Source organism: Corythoichthys intestinalis, chromosome 1 (genome assembly GCF_030265065.1).
Source record: "Corythoichthys intestinalis isolate RoL2023-P3 chromosome 1, ASM3026506v1, whole genome shotgun sequence".
Lineage (NCBI taxonomy): Eukaryota > Metazoa > Chordata > Actinopteri > Syngnathiformes > Syngnathidae > Corythoichthys > Corythoichthys intestinalis.
Genome location: NC_080395.1, coordinates 53139317 through 53159709, shown reverse-complemented (window position 1 = coordinate 53159709; position 20393 = coordinate 53139317). Strand labels below are relative to the sequence as shown.

The 20393-nt window shown below is 38.1% G+C and overlaps 1 protein-coding gene across 3 annotated transcripts in view; it reads left to right on the top strand.

The window, feature by feature from the left end:
* rasa3 (RAS p21 protein activator 3) overlaps positions 1-20393 on the top strand; it is an 80494-nt gene that overhangs the window by 6641 nt on the left and 53460 nt on the right. For 2 of the 3 annotated variants that reach the window (XM_057831156.1, XM_057831163.1), the window contains exon 1: positions 564-784. The exons of the other annotated variant lie outside the window; for it this stretch is intronic. In XM_057831156.1, coding sequence (XP_057687139.1) covers positions 730-784 — 55 coding nt within the window. In that variant the 5' untranslated portion in view covers positions 564-729. Of the gene's footprint in view, positions 1-563; positions 785-20393 lie in introns of those variants that run through there. 3 annotated transcript variants of the gene reach the window in all.

Below are 20393 nucleotides of genomic sequence, written 5' to 3'. Positions count from 1 at the left end.
TTATTTATTTATTTATTTACATAATGTTTTGACAGTTGCCGTCATATTTTTGGACGGCCCTGAATCTTATACTGGAACTGCGTTCCTGCCCTGAATCTTATACCGGAACTGCGTTCCTGACCGTTCTGGCCCACTTTCACCCCTGCTTATAAGCCATCCTCGCTTATGTCAAAATGTCTTCTTTACCATGCCAAACTATCCAAATAGGAGTCAAATGGCAATGATTCAGTTTTAGTTTTGTGACGAATAGCTATAGGATTTCAGTGTCTACTATTTAGCTTGTGCATAAGGAATCGAATCCGCGCCTGTGTCTACTTTTTATTTATTGTTTTAGTTCATTCAGTGCACGCATGTTCTCAGTTTTACTACAGAATGTGAGCACGTTTGCCTACTCTAAAACAGTAATATATCTGTGTCAGAATTTCAGGATCCAATTCTAATGTGCAGGTTGTTGTTAAAACTGTACAACGTCCCGCCCTACTTCCACAGCCACCCATTTGTGGGCGGAGCTCGGTGAAGCCACACCCCCGCCGCTGCTGCTGCTGCGTGACGGACGCGTAGCGGTCCTCTTGTTCTCAATCAGTCAACGGCTCGGAGTGTGATAGCTGCTATGTGTGCATAGATGTGCGAAACCTCTGGAATATCCCATAGCTGGAGAGGCTGCAAGCGACCAGCGTGGAGGAACGAGTCTATTCTACCGGCTAGAAGGAACTAAGGGACGGCGAGAGCATGGCGGTAGAAGAAGAAGGTCTGCGGGTTTTTCAGAGCGTTAAAATAAAAATAGGTAAGAGAGAAAAAAGAAAAGAAAGATTCCCTACCCCCAATCTGAGCGCCTCGATGGATGGCTCCTCATTAATGGGCCAGACAGGCACCGAGGGCTGGAGGCGCGGGACAGATCTGTCTTGTTAATGTTATTCTAATTCAAATCACATGCGTTTCTGTGTAGACTGTACAACAAACGACCATGCACTGGAAAAGAGTTAAACAGCTCTATGGGGGACTGTGGGAATGTAGCAGCTGGCATACAGGATCCATCCGTGTACCATTGCAATGCCTCAATTTGTATGCATATTACATTTTTCCACATTACATTCAAACATTCAATGGCCATCGTAAGGATCTCCATTCCCAAACATCCACCACAGTCTAGTCATTGATTGTTGGGACAGCGTGCTATATTTAGATGTCTCCAGTGGATATCCTGGTTTCCAAGAGACATGTAAGTGCATGCACCGTATTTGTTATGAATGAAGCCATTAATGGTGAATGCATCTTGAAAGAAAGCTCTGTTAGAGCTTTCTTGACCCTTTTAGAGATGATCATTCCAGCACATAAAGCATATTTCCCTCATGGCTACATGTGTACCGCATAGCTGTGCATAATAGGTTATAATAGTCTATAATAGCTCCAGTGATAACAGTATAAGGAATACAGCCTTCTTTAATAGAGGTCTGATGTCTGTAAACCAATTCATGATTTAAAAAAAAAAAAAAAAATACACCGGTTATTATATCAATTTGCAATGCATTGAAATATCCTGTTTTACTAAATAAGATGAAATATTTAGTTTAAGCCTATTCATTTCAGTTTTATTGTAATTATTACCATGTCTCAAATAGTTAATATCCCACAAACCCCGAGTGTTTTAACTTTTTTCCCCTATAAAAAACATTTACCCCCCCACCCCCATTAAAACGGTTCATTCATGTGCATAATATTACATGCTACTCGCACAGGGGTGCTCTGATTGATTCTTTTATTCTGTCGGTCTTTTTAAAATGTATTCAACAGCACATTCATTTCCTGCGTATGCTCTAATTGTTATTCCTGGTCAATAAGGAGCAATCTCGCTGACATCTGGTACCCTATTCTTTCTGGCTGTGCTATTCGGATTGTTTTGATTACAAACGTGCGACAGAAGGGAGGCACAAAAAAATAATAAAATGATGAAATGCGCACTCACACCCACCCACACACAAGTAAACACAGACACAACAAAAACATTAGAATGGATATTAGGCAGCATTTGTGAAATGCCCTCCTTCCCATGCTTGAGAAACACCATATTTATCATCAATCATGTGTTGACAGATAAATTAATTTATTTTGGCACAATGCTGCTTGGAAGACCTCCTTCAATGAGTCCTGTCAGTAAAATAGATTATAATCGTGGTTTAACAGTTACACCTTTTTAATAACAAGTATTCCTGTTGTTGTTTTTGTTATTATCACTTCCAATCTCAGGCTGTGTGACTTCCACCTGAAATATCATGCTTTGATGACGGCAGAGTTTACACGGCGTAATCACCTAGCAGCCGTCATGTTGCATGATGCTTACTGGCCTGTGCAGCCCTTTCATCACACCGTTTTGTTGCATTGTGTTTGGCATTTATTCAGCTGATGACTCAAGACTTTGACATTTTTGTTTAGGAGGCAATGTACTATTGGGACATTCTGTCAGATGATGACTCCACCAAGTTTCCTGGAGAAACACATGACTTTTAAACACTATGCAGGGATACTGGGAGTGGGAGTCCATACTGTCTGTGAAACAGGAAACAGGAAACTACCCCCCAATTCACTTCCTGATTGGCTGCACTAGACTACAGAAGAATTGTGTTTTTTCCTGCATGGCATCAAGCTAATACGTAGCAGATGTGTTGGGACACCGAATGACATACAGGAGCTGGCTGCATTTTGTCTGTCAGTGCTTCGACAGGCAGCAGGATTCTCAGTGGCGCAACTGGATGTGAAACTTTGCACCAATTAACTACGACACATGCATTTGACTGATCTTTTACTAAAACAATTTGACAAAGTCAAGACAGGAAAGCTCTAAAATACATGAGAAAATAAAATGAGACTCAACCCAGTGCAGATATTCTCTAAGGACTAACTGTAAACTTAAGTGAGTGATTTTGTTGTTTTCTTTTCTTTTTTATTTTTTGTCTGTATGTCAGCCAGTCATTTGCTGGTTTAGATGGTTGTACCATACGAGTTTTGGTTCTGGATTTGGGGAAATAGTGAACTTTACGGCTCTAAACCAGTTGTTCTTAACCTGGGTTCGATCGAACCCCAGGGGTTTGGTAATTCTAAAGGGTTCGGCGAAGATAAAGAAACGCAGAACCCTATTTTCGTACTCTGATTATATCTAGGCCAAAGTGGCTTTTTAGACCAGGTTTTGGACTTGTTTGCTCCCAATTTACAGGCTTAATCCTTTTCTTTTAGCCGCTAGTCCTCAATCTGATGGTAGGAGGAACTGTTTTGCTCAATGGAAGGTTGGCACCCACTTGGTATGAGGGAATACAACACACCAATGGGCAGTGTGGTCTCAAAATTTTACCTGTTTATAAAACATTAGTCAAAATGAGAAGAATTTTGAAGGCGAATTTGCTAAATTATTAGCTTGCTTGCTTAGAAATATCGGTTTTGAATTTGAAAAAAAAAAAAAAAAAAGTTTTATTAACTAATTCCGAAGGGTTCCATGAATCCACATGTGAAACTTGTGGGGTTCGTTACCTTTAGCAAGGTTAAGAACCGCTGCTCCAAACCCTAAAAATTAGACCTACAATTTAAGTTTTCTTTGTGGTTTTGGTTTGTTTGTTTGTTTGTTTAGATTAGTTTAGACAACCAAATGTATTCAAGGTACGATTTGAATGATTTTCCCAGGGGGATTGTTTGGTATAAATCAGTGGCATGACTACAGAATAGGTGACCAAGTAATTCGTAGTGACCGGCCGGGAAATAGTAGGTAGTGGGTCAAGGTTGCAAAGTTTCCCACTTGACACTCACTTCTTTTACCCTTTTGTGTTGAAAGCACAATTGTGGCTGTCCCAGTTACTTCACCCCACACCAGTGCTGTCAGATTTGGTGAAAAAATCTCCCAACACGATATGGGTAATTTTATATCAATATATCAATATGACACAATGTAAAACAGGGGTCCCCAAACTACGGCCCGCGGGCCGGATACGGCCCGCAGCCACATTTGGTCCGGCCCCCTGAACAAAAAAAAAAAAAAAAAATTTGTAAAAAAAAAAAAAAAAAAAAAATTTTTTTTTTTTTCCAATAGAGTTATTTATGTCCTGGCTTTTTTCTGTGAAGAACTGAGCAATGGTTATTTGGTTGTTATCTATTTAATTAATACAGTATTATTATATTATATTACATTACATGATATTATATTATATTATATTATATTCCGGGGTGCACATAAGTGGTCCGCACATGCGTACTGGACGTAGACAAATGCGCTGGCCCTCAACGGCTTCCATACGCTTTTGCGTACCGATGGCTGACCACTATTTGCGGCGGACACGAGAAAATAACTTCTCAAAATGTCGATGAGGCAGGCCACACTGAGTAATTACTTCCGTGTTCCCCCACCCCCGTCAAAAGACAGACAGACGACAGAGACGTCACCGGAGCTACCGAAAAAAAGGACTTTTGCTGAAAAGTGGCTACAGGAGGTACCATGGCTAGAAGTGAATGATGCTCGCACGGAAATGCGGTACAAAATGTGCCGTGAGAATCCCAATGTCGCCGATTAGAGCAACGCATTTTATGTAGGGTCAAAGAATTTCAGCCATCCAAACTTTGAAAAGCACGAAAAAAACAGAGAGCATGTGGCAATTAAGCAAACTATCGATGTCAAACAGGACCCCACTCGCCCTATGGACATGTGGCGGAATAGGGCGGAATAAAGGTAATGAACAGCGACATGCACTGACAAACGTGTTTTTGCTCGCATTTTACAAAGCTAAACATACACGTTCAATGAGGTCTTATGAGGAGGACATCCCACTTTTAAAAAGGCTTGGAGTTAATGTGGGAGCCGCATAATGCCCTTTATTTTGAATTGGTGCTTTTATGTTTATTTCTTTACATTTCACTTCAAAGTAATGGCAATTTTGTTGTGCCAGTTGATGTTAATCAAGCATTAACTGTTAATATAATTAATCAAAGTTAATTGGCTCTAAGTAAAGCTTGTCATAAATTTATCGCATCAGGTGGGTCGGCTCTCAAGCTCAATGAGGACAAAGTCACATCTCCAGGTCCTCCTCTGAGAACCTGGGCAAAAAAATTATGTGCACCCCTGATTATATTATATTATATTATATTATATTATATTATATTATATTATATTATATTATATTATATTATATTATATTATATTATATTATATTAAGGGCTGTCAAAGTTATCGCGTTAACGGGCGGTAATTAATTTTTTTCATTAATCACGTTAAAATATTTGACGCAATTAACGCATATGCCCCGCTCAAACAGATTAAAATGACAGCAGTGTCATGTCCACTTGTTACTTGTGTTTTTTGTCTCCCTCTGCTGGCGCTTGGGTGCGACTGATTTTATGCACCATGAGCATTGTGTAATTCTTGACATCAACAATGGTGAGCTACTAGTTAATTTTTTTGATTGAAAATTTTACCAATTTTATTAAAACGAAAACATTAAGAGGGGTTTTAACATAAAATTTCTATAATTTGTACTCAAATCTATCTTTTAAGAACTACAAGTCGTTCTATCCAGGGATTGCTTTGACAGAATATTAATGTTAATGCCATCTTGTTGATTTATTGTTATAATAAACAAATACAGTACTTATGTACAGTATGTTGAATGTATATATCCGTCTTGTGTCTTATCTTTCCATTCCAACAATAATTTACAGAAAAATAAGGCATATTTTAGAGATGTTTGAATTGCGATTAATTACGATTAATTTTTAAGCTGTGATTAACTCGCTTAAAAATTTTAATCGTTTGACAGCCCTAATTATATTATATTATACTATATTATATTATATCATTTTTATTTTATTTACTTTGGTTCCGTGAAGAATCCAGAAAGGGTTATTTGATTGTGGCTTTCAGAAAAACAATACATTTTTACATTTAGGCACTCCTGCAATCGTCACACTTTTTCTGTTACAAACTGACCCCGGCCCCTCATCAGAGAAGAGAAGGGTTATGTGGCCCTCACAGGAAAAAGTTTGGGGACCCCTGATGTAAAACATTTATAATTAATTGGTAGAAAAGGTTATACAACAATTATGACAGATTTCCATTTCCCCCCTCACCTTATATTTGATTTGGCAATAAATTCACGTGCCATAAAATGCTTTAAGAAGTGCTGCAACATAAACTATCCATTGTATACAGAATCAGCACAGTAGCATGGATATTTTTGCTCAAATGTAATGATATCAAAGTATCTACAAATACACACCTAACAATTTAACATAGATTAAACATACCTATATTTTATAGTACAGAATGCATTTCAGTTAATGTTATACTGTGTATTAACTAGTTGGACAGTTGTACCATTTCACTTCTACCCATTATTTTTGATAGTACAGGGGTAAATTGGGTGGTCATTGCACCTATGAATGTATGTATCAGATTGGGAACATTGCTTTATCTTTTCAGAGTTGAAAAGTAGTGGTGGGACAATAAAATGATTAGACTGGATATCCATTCGTAAAGGCAGGAGATATGAACTAATCAATAGCCGGTTCCTCAATCACCCAAAAAATTCGCCTGTATGCACGAAACTTTACATCGTTTTCCATTTTAAAACACTGTGAGCGCTCATGTAACAGTCCGCACACATGCTCTGTTGCATTCATGACCTGACTGGTAGTACTAGCAACTTGGCATGTGTCGGTATGAGATTCTGACGGTATGATAACTTTAAGCAAAAAAATCACGGTTTCACAGTATCACGGTATTGCAATTACAGTTCTAAAATGTGTTACTTTGAGATATCTGGGTTAAAAAAAAACAACAACAAAAAACCCTCTTTTCCACTGAACAGGATTTTTATTTTTCAAAACATATTACCAAATTGGAACATAAGTATGAAGTTAAGTTAAAATTAAAAAAAAAATAAATAAATAAATAAATACTCCAAATAAAATTACAATAAATGCGGTCCTTTAGGTAAGTGTAAACCCGCAGACACAGCTTAACATTATTATCATCAGAACAGAAATATTTGAATTATTTTCCATAAAAAGCCGGTGTCAGCGAATCGTATCAAGTTTATATTATACACACACTCTTTTTCTCAACACAGACAGTTGCCAGAGACAACCCCCCCCCGCATGTTTTACCACCGTTAGACACATTAAACACGCTGGAGTTAACTCTCGTAGCTGCTGGGAAACGTTCATGATAGGGTTTACTAACCTTTCATTTTATTTAAATGCAACATCAATATTGGAGGTATTGCCTCCTCAGCAGCTACTGTCCGCAAACATGTTTTACATGTCGGTTGGCCCTCCTTCTCTAAGCCGCGGCCATCTTTAACTTTTATGTAGCCGAAGTATTCCCATACCAGCGATTTCGTTTTCTTCAATCGTGCCATCGTGTAGCACAGCTGACTCACTGACACTGAGCAACAACCAGTGGGGGAGGGTTGAGCCTTGCAGCTGCAAGCGAGGGATTTCTCCCTGCATTTATGGTACACAAAAAATAGGTAATACCTTAGGGACGGTATGATTAAAATTTTTTACGGTTTTGAAATCGTGAGATTTTCTTACCACGGTATACCTTGAAGCCAGTTATCAGCACATGCCTACTAGGAACATAAAAGTAGCAAGTAGCTACATGACTGTGGTTACCTACAGACGTCAAAGTGATTGTGAGGTCCACTTTATAAATATAAACCGACCTAGGCATTGCTACTACGTTGTCCAAAACCTACTAGGATATTATTTTAAGGTCGACCTACGGTATATGTGTTTCTGACATCCTTGTTGCAGCAGCTTCACTTGACTGGCCGCCAAAAATTCCCTGCACATTTTGCGACGGCTTTTCTTTTTCAATCATGAGTCAATATATCGTCTTTTACGTAAAAACGGTCCGTGTAACAATAAGATTGGGAACGATTGCCTGTCAGAACTGTACTGTGAGATAAGACTGTCCAAACATTGCATATTAGGGCATTTTATTTTTCCTCTTGTCTGATTAGAGAAGCAGGCTCATCATTCAGTATAAATCATAGAGATAGAAGTCCGATCCATTTTGACAGGGAGGGCTGAAAGTAAGGCTGCAACAACTAATCGATTAAATCAATTAAAATCAATGAATAAATTAGTTAGATTTTTTAAAAAGATTTTTACTGGCAGATATTGCCTGTATGTAATGTGAGGCCGCACGCGTGTGCCAGTCATTAGAGCAAAAGAGAGAGAGTTCATTGCTACACTCAGGTTTGGTTGCTGAATCAATAATATTATGAAGTGTCTAGTGTTAGATTGTCTTTTGTGTTGTTAGATCCAGTGTGCGTCCGTCAGAGGTAAGTAAATGAAGCCAATTGTATTGTTGTATTCTTTGTTGATGATACGTTACCACTTAGCACAGAGTGCTAAGCTAGTTAGTTATTATGTTTATCAGTGTTTTAAGTGTCCGTTTGTATTGTTTTGATGAAGCATATTAGCACTTGAGTTGTTGTTAGATATTAAAGTTGTCTCATTTCCTTTTATGAAAAAACCACACACATAAACCCATTCATATAACAGCCTAGAGTCTCCATTCAACTAAAACTCAAACTGTAAATTCTCAAACAAGACAGAGTGCTTTGAAAATGGATTTGAATTGTATTTATGAACAACTGTTTGAAAAAGAAAATTGATTCATTGCAGTCTGCTTCATCCTTATTTGATTTGATTGTTTAGTTTGTTTGAAGAAAATAAATGAGTCATTGACACAATTTATATCACCACTTTGCCCACAAGAAAAAATGTCAATCAACAGCACTTTTTTATTTGAATGAACAGGACTTTTGTTTGATTTGTATACTGAGAAGATCTTTATATGTCTTATACTCAGAACCTTTATTAAAACTTTAGCAAGTTTTTGTACTTAAAACAGTACAGGTGCAGACTACAATTAAGTCAGGAAGCTGTGATTAAATATTATTTTTGAAGGAACTATAGTCATCCATTACTTACAACATGCATAAAACCAGTTGAGTGGTGAAGGTAACTGAAAAATGTTATATTATTTCGATTAATTGATTCATTGTTTAATTTAATCGTCCCATTAATCGGTTATAAAATAATTGTTTGTCACAGCCCTAGCTAAAATCAATTGTTCACAGCAAGCATGCCTCCCACAGTCAAAATGGAGTGGAGATGTAGTGCCATCAATGGCAGCCATTGCGTTCATGTTATCATGCTTGTATTGAATAGCAACCCATACCAACCCCTATCAAATCAGCTTCATGCCAAATATTGTAGTTTGAGGAACTTTAGATAGAGCCTACATTAGAGGTGTGCAAAATTTCCGATTCTTAGATTATTCACGATTCGGCCGTGGAAGATTCGAGAACGATTCACAAACATCCAAATTCCGATTATTGAAATATGCCAAGTAAAGCGGAAGTACACAACACTCAGCGCGCCGCGCGGTCTTCGGGATGGAACGGAGCGGGAGTAGCTAAACATCTTGCTTCCCATTACCCGGCCCCTCGGGTAATGCCAATGCTCAACTCACGGCTCTAGCTCAACTCATGCAACGAGATAAGAAAACACAACAACATACCTGACTGCTGCCGAAAAGCTGCTACAAAGTTTACGGTGGATATCATTTATATAGGACTAGATTCATAATAGATTTGGTAGTGTGAGCAGCACATCTACAAAAAGCTAGATGCAGGTTTATAAACGGCCGCCATCTTAAAGCAGTACACTTCCCTGCAAGGCTGTTGTAGCGAACCTTCCAAGCAAACCTAATTAACTTTTTATCTAAAATACTCCTAAATCGGTAAACTATTGACTTGGATCTATCTTTAAAATAGTTTTAAAACTTTCACATGTCGAAAGTAGACAAAAGGGAAATTATGGAATAACGGGAGCAATTTTAACAAATTTAACGGTTGATTCACAACATTAAATTAATTGAATGTAGTTTAAAGCTGCTGATACAGAATGGGGACTGGAGTTTTTTATTTAATGTTATTTTTGTAAATTTGTTTACTGCTATATGTTAACTTGATACTGATAGTGTGGTTTAGCCTGAGAGTATTTTTGAACTTTGGAACTATTGTACAAAACATTAAAAAAAAAAAAAATAAAAAAAAGAGAAAAAAAAAGGAGGGGGGTGCATCAATAATCATTTTATAATCGAATCGGAGCCTCTGAATCGTAATCGTAATCGTATCGTTAGATGCCCAAAGATTCCCAGCTCTAGCCTACATAAGCGATTCAAAGTGCACCCAATACTAATTATTCACACCAGAAATCTGTTATTCTGCTATCGTGGAAGTTACCACAGATTTCAATGCCTTCAGTACAGTCCGCAGAATACAGAGCGAGTTGCAGAATATTTCATTTTATTTTGTCTGAACTTTTCATCCGGGTTGCTAGATGTGCTAAAATAATGCCTGCCATTAGCGATGCTTGTTATGGAAAAAGAAGATAGTTTATTTTTTATTTATTTTTTTTTAATTTTATGGTTTATAATGCTTTCACCTTATTTACGGTGCCCAAATGTTACAACACATTATTGGTGTTTATTAATTTATTACCACAATGATTCGCAGTGATTTGGTATTACAAAGGATTTCATTAAAAAAAAAAAAAAAAAATCTTATGTCATTATTGCTTTAATTTGCTTTATACCTGGTCACTTTTGGGTTGTTCTTAAATGCCCGTGGTATCAGGAATGGCTCTCAGCAAAATGCAGGATTGGTTTTCACGGAATCAACACTTTATTGCTGCTAATCGCTGGATAACCTAACTAATGGCCACTGGAACATCCAAATGGTCAGGAAGCTAACTGCTGGCACACTGAAACAAAAATAGTTGACTTGGGAATCATTAAAATAAGCAAAGTTTAAAGCTATTCAAGGTGGATTAAAATCAGGTGAAATAATGAGTGGAAACAGATACTTCAATTCAGTATAAATCAGATACTGTAGATCTGACACAAATACCCGTATTTTGATTGTAGAGCAGGATTAGGGTTTGATGCCCAATACGATTTGCACGATTTCAACTCTGCCTGGCATTAGTCCAGTTGGTGTGGGTCAGTGTTGTTGTTGTAATTCCATATAATCTTTACAGTTCAAGTGTCATTTGGGAGTTTATGGAAACACAGTACAGTGAAAGAAACTGGATATTTGAGGTGTGAAGCAGTAGTGTATTAAGAAATCTAGAAGTTTGGCATTCCTAGTAAAGAAAAGTGTGTTTCTTTCGACAGAAACCTCTTGACTCCCCTGCCCCACCCCCTTCACAGCTGTCCAGCAGAGGTTCCCAAAACCCCCCCTGTCCAGACTGAACAGGAGGCATGGAACGACTAATGAATGCCAGTGTAGCAGTCCTTCTTTCATTCCTGAAAAGACTATTTGAGTTATAATATATTTGCCTGTATTGTCATAGAAAGCCAGTTCTCTGGGAAGTGCAGTAGTTTAGTGTAAACATTTGTGTTGACTCTTTAGACACAGACAGTGTTTCAGTCTAGGCAGCGGTAGCCTGGTGGAATAATCCAGGTCTGGCACAGCAGCTCTTCCTCAGTAATCTATCTGCACTGAGAAAACTGTACTTGGAATAGTGGGAAATTGCCACAGTAGGCCCAGCATGCAGTGTCAGAGGGGGTAAATAAAGGGTTTGGATTGTGCCGCTCCATGTTGTTGCCCTTCAAATGCACTATTAGAGATGTGATCCCTCCCAAGAGTGACCTCTAGCTGTTCATCGAGTCATAATAAACATAAAGACTAGGGCTGTCAAATGATTAAAATTTTTAATTGAGTTAATCACAGCTTAAAAATTAATTAATCGTAATTAATTGCAATTTAAACTTTCTCTAAAATATGCCATATTTTTCTTTAAATTATTGTTGGAATGAAAGATAAGACACAAGACGGATGTATACTGTATATTCAACATACTGTACATGAGTACTGTATTTGTTTATTATAACATTAAATCCACAAGATGGAATTAACATTATTAACATTCTTTCTGTTAAAGGGATCCACAGATAGAAAGACTTGTAGTTCTTAAAAGATCAATGTTAGTACAAGTTATAGTAATTTTATATTAAAACCCCTCTTAATGTTTTCGTTTTAATAAAATTTGTAAATTTTTAATCAAAAAATAAACTAGTAGTTCGCCATTGTTGACATCGCCGAGCGGTGACGTCACATAGGCTCCCTGCCGTTCTTCCACAGTGTCTTTAACTACGTAAGGTAGTGATTGAAATACACCACTAGGTGTCAATGGTGAGTTTTAAATGACTAAGAAATCAAGCCAATGAGTGTGGTATGTCCCTCGACTGACGCAGTAGTCTCTTGTTTACTGGTACTTCACGGGCATTTGAGTGCTGGCCTCACAACGTACGAGACCTCTGATAGTTTGTATATTGTGACTAAATATTGCCATCCAGTGTATTTGTTGAGCTATATGAAATGTGTGAATAGAGTTTGACCAAAGTCTGAGTAAGTTTTATGTGTATTTTGCATAGCTATTTCTTTTTGTGAACATTATAATTTTTGGGAGAGATAAGAATATTAATTTTGTTGTGGTTTCACTAAATGATACTTATGTTTGCTGTGAAGGAGTTGCCAAAGCTTATGCCAATAAACGGTGTGGTCCAATGAACGCCCGTGTCCACTCGCCTTTCTCTGTCTCTTAGCTCTCAATGTGCAAAAAACGGCGTCATTGTAATCTGAGGCCATGCATGAGCGGGTCATTCCGCGCATGCTTTAAATGCGTCAAATATTTTAATGTGATTAATTTTAAAAATTGATTACCGCCCGTTTACGCGATAAATTTGACAACACTAATAAAGACCTCACTAAATAGTGTTGTGAATAAGATGGAACAATGGCCCTCAAATATAGCAATAGCTTCCCTCAAGCTTCATAGAACCTACTCCACAGAAAATTATCCTGTGTGATTGCAAACCATAGCATCTTTGTTAGGGGTGTAACGGTACACAAAAATCTCGGTTCGGTACGTACCTCGGTTTTGAGGTCACGGTTCGGTTCATTTTCGGTACAGTAAGAAAACAAAATGCAAAATATAGATGTGCTAGTTGTTTATTACACACCTTTGTAATTTCAACAATAGGAAAATTAGCCTATAAAAAGCTAGAATTCTGCTCAAAAAGTAGCGGGTATTTAAAGATAATCCAACAACAATTTGCCTTTCAGACCCTGCGTATTGGTCAGCTTTCTTTCTGAAAGAAAGAGGAAAAAAGAAGTCCTGTGCGAGAAAAGCAATCCCATTGACATCATTTTACAAATGAAATGCCTTAATGAATCATTTTTTTTTCTTGTGAACGGTTTTCAAAAGCTTTATTGGTGGTTTTTCTCAAGTTAAAGCGCCACACAGAAATTAATACATTTAATTGTGTAAGCAGGATCTATGTATTATTCTTATTATTTAATTACAGGTGTTTTTAGCTCATTTCAATTTATTTTATTTAAATGGGCTATTATTTATTTTATTATGTGTTGATATTTTACAAATGTGATGTTGTATTCATTTATTTTGTTTATTTTATGTTGTATAACTTTAGTTCCTATGTGAATATTAGTTCCTACTTATTTTGTTATGGTAGGAGGGTTTTGTATTGAACACGGGGCCGTGTTGGTTATTATTATAGCAGAGAAGACAGCAGTAAATCAACAAAGACAAGTCAACTGTGCCCCGATCTACCACTCAAGAGATCTGATGGACTCAAAATTGGGTTACGATTGCACAATAGTTTGAAATCGACCGGATCCACCGTATTTTTACGTGAGTGACTTCCAGTCTGCCCGATCCTAGCTACCGGTAGTTGTATTGACGCAAGAGGGTCGCGTCTCGCGTCAAATAATAAACTCTGCCATTGTTTTTGCGTGCATCGTGTTGAGCCGCTTCTGGGACGCGTCTAACACGCGGCCGCACTGCGACTGGTGTGCATTGGCTGATTGACTTTAACGCCCGCGTTTCACTGCATTCTCGCGGCGGCCACATTGTCGCACCGTTGATGTTTCTGGGTTATACTGTCCTACCGTGTTGGTCCTCATTGAACTAGAAAAGACGGAGTAAAAATAATCTACACAAAGAGACTGTAACCCGATCGACTCACAGCCTCGAAAAGTAAGTGTTACATTACGTCAGAAACTCGTTCGGTATGCCTCCGTTCCGAACCGAGCACCACGTACCAAAACGGTTCAATACAAATACATGTACCGTTACACCCTTAATCTTTGTTTATCTATAGGATGCCTATTTCCAAGACTCTGATGTACCTATTTTCAGCACCTTTCTTTCTGAAAGCCCATATTAAGATAACTACAAAACAATTGGATACCCTTACATTCTTACATTTAAACCCGTCCTTATTTAGTGAACTTGCACAACATCTTTGCACAAGTATGTTTGAGCGCATGTTTGTGGTTGTGTATTTTTGTCTCACTCAAGTTTTCCATTGAGACTTACCAGATTGGTGTGAACATTAGCTGTTGCTAGCACAGCATGGGAATGAGTTTGATCAGTAACCCAATGCCCCCGCCCCAGAGACTATGGTGTGCTGCATGAGCAGTCATTAACTGTAAATAACAAAGAAAAGAAAAGAAGAAAAGGTATGCTCAGCAACATGGCAAGAAAATAATTGTACATGCAGGACTTAAGTTCTTCCTCAGAAAAAAATCTTCAATACATCAGACAATGTTGTAAATTGTTCGAGGCCATGTCTTGTAATACTGGTTAAAGAAGTTGCACTGTAAATTGGATGCATCGGGCCCCACATGCTTGCTTGCAAAACACATGCACAATGACACCTATTCTTTAAGTAATACGTTTCCTGCATACATTTTTTATTACAATTAAGGCGCTTGATAATTTGTAACAAAAAAAAAAAAAAATCTAGTCCAAGATCATTTTTATTTCCGCCATCACAAATTAATATTAAATGAATATTCATCCAAACCATGATTATGATCATATGGTTGCCCAACGCTAGAACCAACACTTCATAACTATTGACGGGTCAGAATCGACGTTCACCGCGCAACGCCTTTAAGGAGGGGGCCGCCCTGAAGTCCGCTTTAGTTATTCCCTGTCGGTCGCCGAGTTAAAACATGCAGGATTTTAATACGGCGGATTTAAAAACTACGAAAGCTGTACCGCATGCAAACAGGAAGGATTGTCTTAGGAATGATTTGTCCGAGGATTCAAGGTAATTATTATTATTACATTTTTCGTACCATGCATGCATTTTGAAACGGGAAAAAAATCAATGGGAGAATGGGAACCGCTACGGCATTAGCGTCATTCTTCGACATATTTACGTAAAATAGATGTGTAACTGCCCAGTTTATTGCTCTTTTAATAAAAAATCGAGACTGTTTTACGTTCATATCTATGAAGAATTCGGGAATTTAAGCATTTATTCACAAGAATTTTCAATGGAAAAAGCTGTGTTTACAAATGGCGGCCGCTGCATTGACGAACAGACTAGCCTTGTACTTCGACATATTTATGTAAAATATATGCATAACTGCCCGTTTTTTTTTTTGCTTTTTTAACAAAGAATCGAGAATGTTTTACGTTCATATAATAAGGAATTCGGGAATTTAAGCATTTATTCAAAAGAATTTTCAGCGGAAAAAGCTCTGTTTACAAATGGCGGCCGCCGCATTAACTAACAGACTAGCTTCGTACTTCGACATATTAACGTAAAATAAATGCGTAACTGCCCGGTTTTTTGCTCTTTTAACAAAGAATCGAGACTGTATTACGTTTTATCTATAAAGAATTTGGGGATTTAAGCATTTATTCCCAAGAATTTTCAACGGAAAAAGCTCTGTGATTCCACTCGGTCAGCTTTGACAGCCACGCCAACAATGCAGGCCCCCTATTATTCGGGCCCGCGCCCCGTGTCGCGTCAATAGTTATGAAATGTATGGCTAGAATTGGTTTTAGAACTGGGGTAGATGAAGCAGTTGCGTAATTTACATTCCATGGCTTTGGAATGACACTGACATTAATTGAATGATCCTAGTGATGACATAAGTGGCCATCTAATGTAAGTTCTCAAAGGAAAATGTGTGGTCTAAATCAAAACAGGGGTTCAAACGTGAAATTCCAAAGATGGCGTCCCTTCTCTGTTCAATTCGAGTTTATAAGTGCCCGACAAAAGTGTGTCAGTGTTATGCATGGGTCTAATACTCCTTTTACATATCGGGTGATGGCAGGAGATGGCATCTGGGCCGCATTAAGTGTTCCACAACAAAAAAAGTTTTCAAGTATTAAAAGTACAGCTAATACAGTCTATTCAGTCTTTGTTTATAATATTTCAAAACATTAACTGTTCTTCAGAACATTAGCATTATCGGTGACCCTGTCCCCTCTCTCGTTGCTCTGGTATTCTTTCGTTGTAATTCTTGAGTATTGTGATTTTCTCCATGCAAATAAGACATGTAAACGGTGTTCAACAGCAAAAAAAAACATTGGCAGCCAAGCTTTCTCTTCACGATTTGTTTGGAAAAAGACATGACTGGGATTCGGTGACTATATACGTAATTTTCTTCCCCATGGTGTTACCTCAGGATTAAGTATCAACCAAGTGAATTAAATGACTAAATCAGGGACTTGTCGATTAACACTGCCAAAACTAAAGTCTGAACCAGCTTGTACTGTAAGAGAGTAATTTCAAAAGATGATTAAAAATATATACGTAGATTAACAGAAAACAACAAGGTCAAAATAATTAAAAAAAAACAAGGCCCATACTAACACTAAACTTTGATGTCCAATAGCAGGTTGTAAAGTGTTGTCCCATGGCCCTAAATTGGCGCCCGTTTGAGAACTCTATTGTAATTGGTAAGGATTGTTTTGTCATTGTTGTTCACCTCACATGACCTTGGTCTGAACTAGTGAAGCTTGTTCTGCTTGTGAGTTTGGTCCAGTGAATGTTTACCTGTCAAGAAGCCTCTAACAAAAGGAAATGTCAATCTGCATGATTGGAATTGTCACATCAGGAGTTTAGAGCCAAGGAATTTAGACACTCAGAGTGGATGTTTCTACAAGACTTACAGTGCATCAAAAAGTGAGTACACCCCTCGCATTTCTGCAGATATTTAAGTGTATCTTTTCATGGGACAACACTGAATGACACTTTGACACAATGAAAAGTAGTCTGTGTGCATTTTATATAATAGAGTTAATTTATTTTCCCTTCAAAATAACTCAAAATATAGCCATTAATATCTAAACCCCTGGCAACAAAAGTGAGTACACCCCTTAGAAACTACGTACATCCCTAAATGTCTAAATTGAGTACTGCTTGTCATTTTCCCTCCAAAATGTCATGCGACTCGTTACAGGAGTGCTGTCAGCATTGCTGCAGAGATTGAAGAAGTGGGGGGTGAGCCTGTTAGTGCTCAGACCATACGCCGGCACTCTACATCAAATTGGTGTGCATGGCTGTCACCCCAGGAGGAAGTCTCTTCTGAAGACGGTACACAAGAAAGCCCGTAAACAGTTTGCTGAAGAAAGCCCGCCCGTCTCATCAGACCATAGGACATGGTTCCAGTAGTCCATGTGCTTTGTTGACATGTCTTCAGCAAAGTGTTTGCGGGCTTTCTTGTGTACCGTCTTCAGAAGAGGCTTCCTCCTGGGGTGACCAATTTGATGTAGAGTGCGGCGTATGGTCTGAACACTAACAGGCTGACCCCCAACTTCTTCAATCTCTGCAGCAATGCTGACAGCACTCCTGTAATGTGTCACATGACATTTTGGAGGGAAAATGACAAGCAGTACTCAATTTGGACATTTAGGGATGTACGTAGTTTCTAAGGGGTGTACTCACTTTTGTTATTTTGTTGTTGTTTAGATATTAATGGCTTTGTTTTGAGGTATTTGGAGGAGAAAAGAAATTAACTCTATTATATAAGCTGCACACAGACTACTTTTCATTGTGTCAAAGCATCATTTTGTCAGTGTTGTCCCATGAAAAGATATACTTAAATATCTGCAGAAATGCGACGGGTGTACTCACTTTTGTAATACACTGTATCTTAGTGGCCTGAATACTATTAGGGTGTCGATATTGTTTGACATTTTGGAGTGCAATATAACCCAAAAAGTCAACCCGCCCAAAAATCCATCCTTCCCATTTGTTCTGCTTATTTGGGTCACAGGGGAAGCAGTTTAAATAAGGAAGCCGAGACTTCCCTCTCCCCAGCAATTTGATCCAGCATTTCCAGGAGTATCCCATGGTATTCCCAGACCAGCCGGTAGATATACTGTAGTCTGTCCAGCGTGTGGGATGTCCCCAGGGCATCCTCCCGGTGGGACATGCCAGGAACAACTTTGAAAATGTTATTGTGGAACTCGCTCTGAGCAGCAGTATGCCCTGCCGATTGTGATGATTAAAAAAAGAAAACAAAAATCTAAACTTGTGGACATACAGTACACTGGGTCACAACTGTGTTTTTTTAGTTGCTTTCAAACTACATCTTGGATCCAGTTGAAATTCCTTTCTCCTCATCTCATTTCCTCTTGTAGCGTTCTCCAATGCTAACTGTTCTCCACTCCCCTCTTTCCCACTTTCTCTTCGACAGTTGTTGTTCTTCTTCTGCAAATGATTTTCTCTCACATACATTACATTTTCCATTTATTTCCTTAACCACATGGCATGTTAGAGCCACTGAAAATATTCATGCCTGCGTATACTTGAGTGTGTTCACGTCACCAGGGATTAGAATAACATCACCTTGCTGTAACTGTACACGCAACTGAGAAAGAAGATCAACAAAGCTACACATCTCACTGAAACCTTTGTTTGAATCACTTGTGCTTTCAAGAATATAGCATACTGAACATCTTCACCTCCCGCAGTGTGCAGTACTGTAAATAGATGGAGAATTGACCTACTGCTCATGTGAACCAATTTCAATTTCTGTCGGGTATATCTGTTACGTTTTTTTCTGTAATGAGTGATCATCTAGTTTTGCATTTAAATTCCACTTTGACGCACCTTACAAAAGGAGCCTGTGTTTTGTTCTCATACTACGGCAAGATATGCTTGAAGGACAGCAACACTGAGGAGCTACCTTTGCATGGTGAAAGGAGAAAGCTGTTTTTTTTGTGAGCTTATTTTTAATATTGCGGGAAGCAAATGATATCCAACCCCTGTAGAGAACGAAAAGGGCCTTTGATGAAAAAATAAACAAGGTTTCATCTTATAGCTATGAAAAAGAAATATGGAAGCAATTTAATGACATAAAAGCAACAATTAGAAAGACAATTAGAAAGCCAAAATAGAAAGGATTTTTTTTTTTTTTTATGTTAGACCAATCGATTTCTCGTTGATTTCAAGTGAATTTAAAAATCCAAAACTATTGAAAGCATTGCTGTAAGCTGACTCTTCATGCCATATTAATTAAGAAACAAAATAAATCACATGGCCAAATATACGTACACTATTGAGTTCCATAAAGTTATGATGTTTCTAAGCATTTAAGACAAACGCATATCAGACAAACAGTTCTTATATATGGTGTTCTTGGATGAGAGGAAAACTCATTTTGGAGGGGAAATGAAAATGAGGGATTATTGCTAATGATAAATGACTGTGAAAGGATAAATAAGCAAAGTGAAACACAAACAGGGTATTGAGTTGGAGAGATCTAATAATGTAAAAGACAAAAAAAGCCTACAATGAAAATATGAAATGCCATCACTTAGATGCCAAAGGACGGCTTTGTTAGTATAAAGAATTTTTTTTTGCAGAGTGCGGTAGGAATCTTAACGCTCGGTTGTCTTTCATGTATGAATGATTGTTGTTGTGAACTGTGATGTATGACTCAGGCACCAGAGTGTCACACATTACCTTAGGTTGCATTGTAACATACTCCTGGGGGAGTTCTCCATCATCCTCTCGTCCCTGTGCGGTTTGTATATTTTTCTTCTGTTTTAGAATTGGAACCTAATTTTGTTATAATTCATAAGAAGGGGTATACATAAATGGTGCGCAAATATGCACCAAGCATTTTGCATGTACAGTACAGTTCTTCACCTAGATCAATGATGGTTTGGTCAAGTTGTACGTTTGTCTGAATTAGGTGCAAGTTCAGTTACCACTTAGTGAGAGTGTGAGTGTGTGTGTAAATGTTAGTTATTCTGCAACTGACAGACGACCAGTTCAGGGTGTTGTCTCCCTTTCGTCCAATGTCAAATGGCATAGGCTCCAGCAACCCACGACCCTGAACAAGATAGGCATAGCAATAGATAGCAATGGATACTCTTCGCCTTTCAACATTAATGAGGTATCCTTTAGGGGGAACTAGGCCTCTCGCGATAACAAATTTTAGTATGCGATAATTTGTCTCATAAATTATTGCGATATGCGATATTATAGCGCCCCCCAA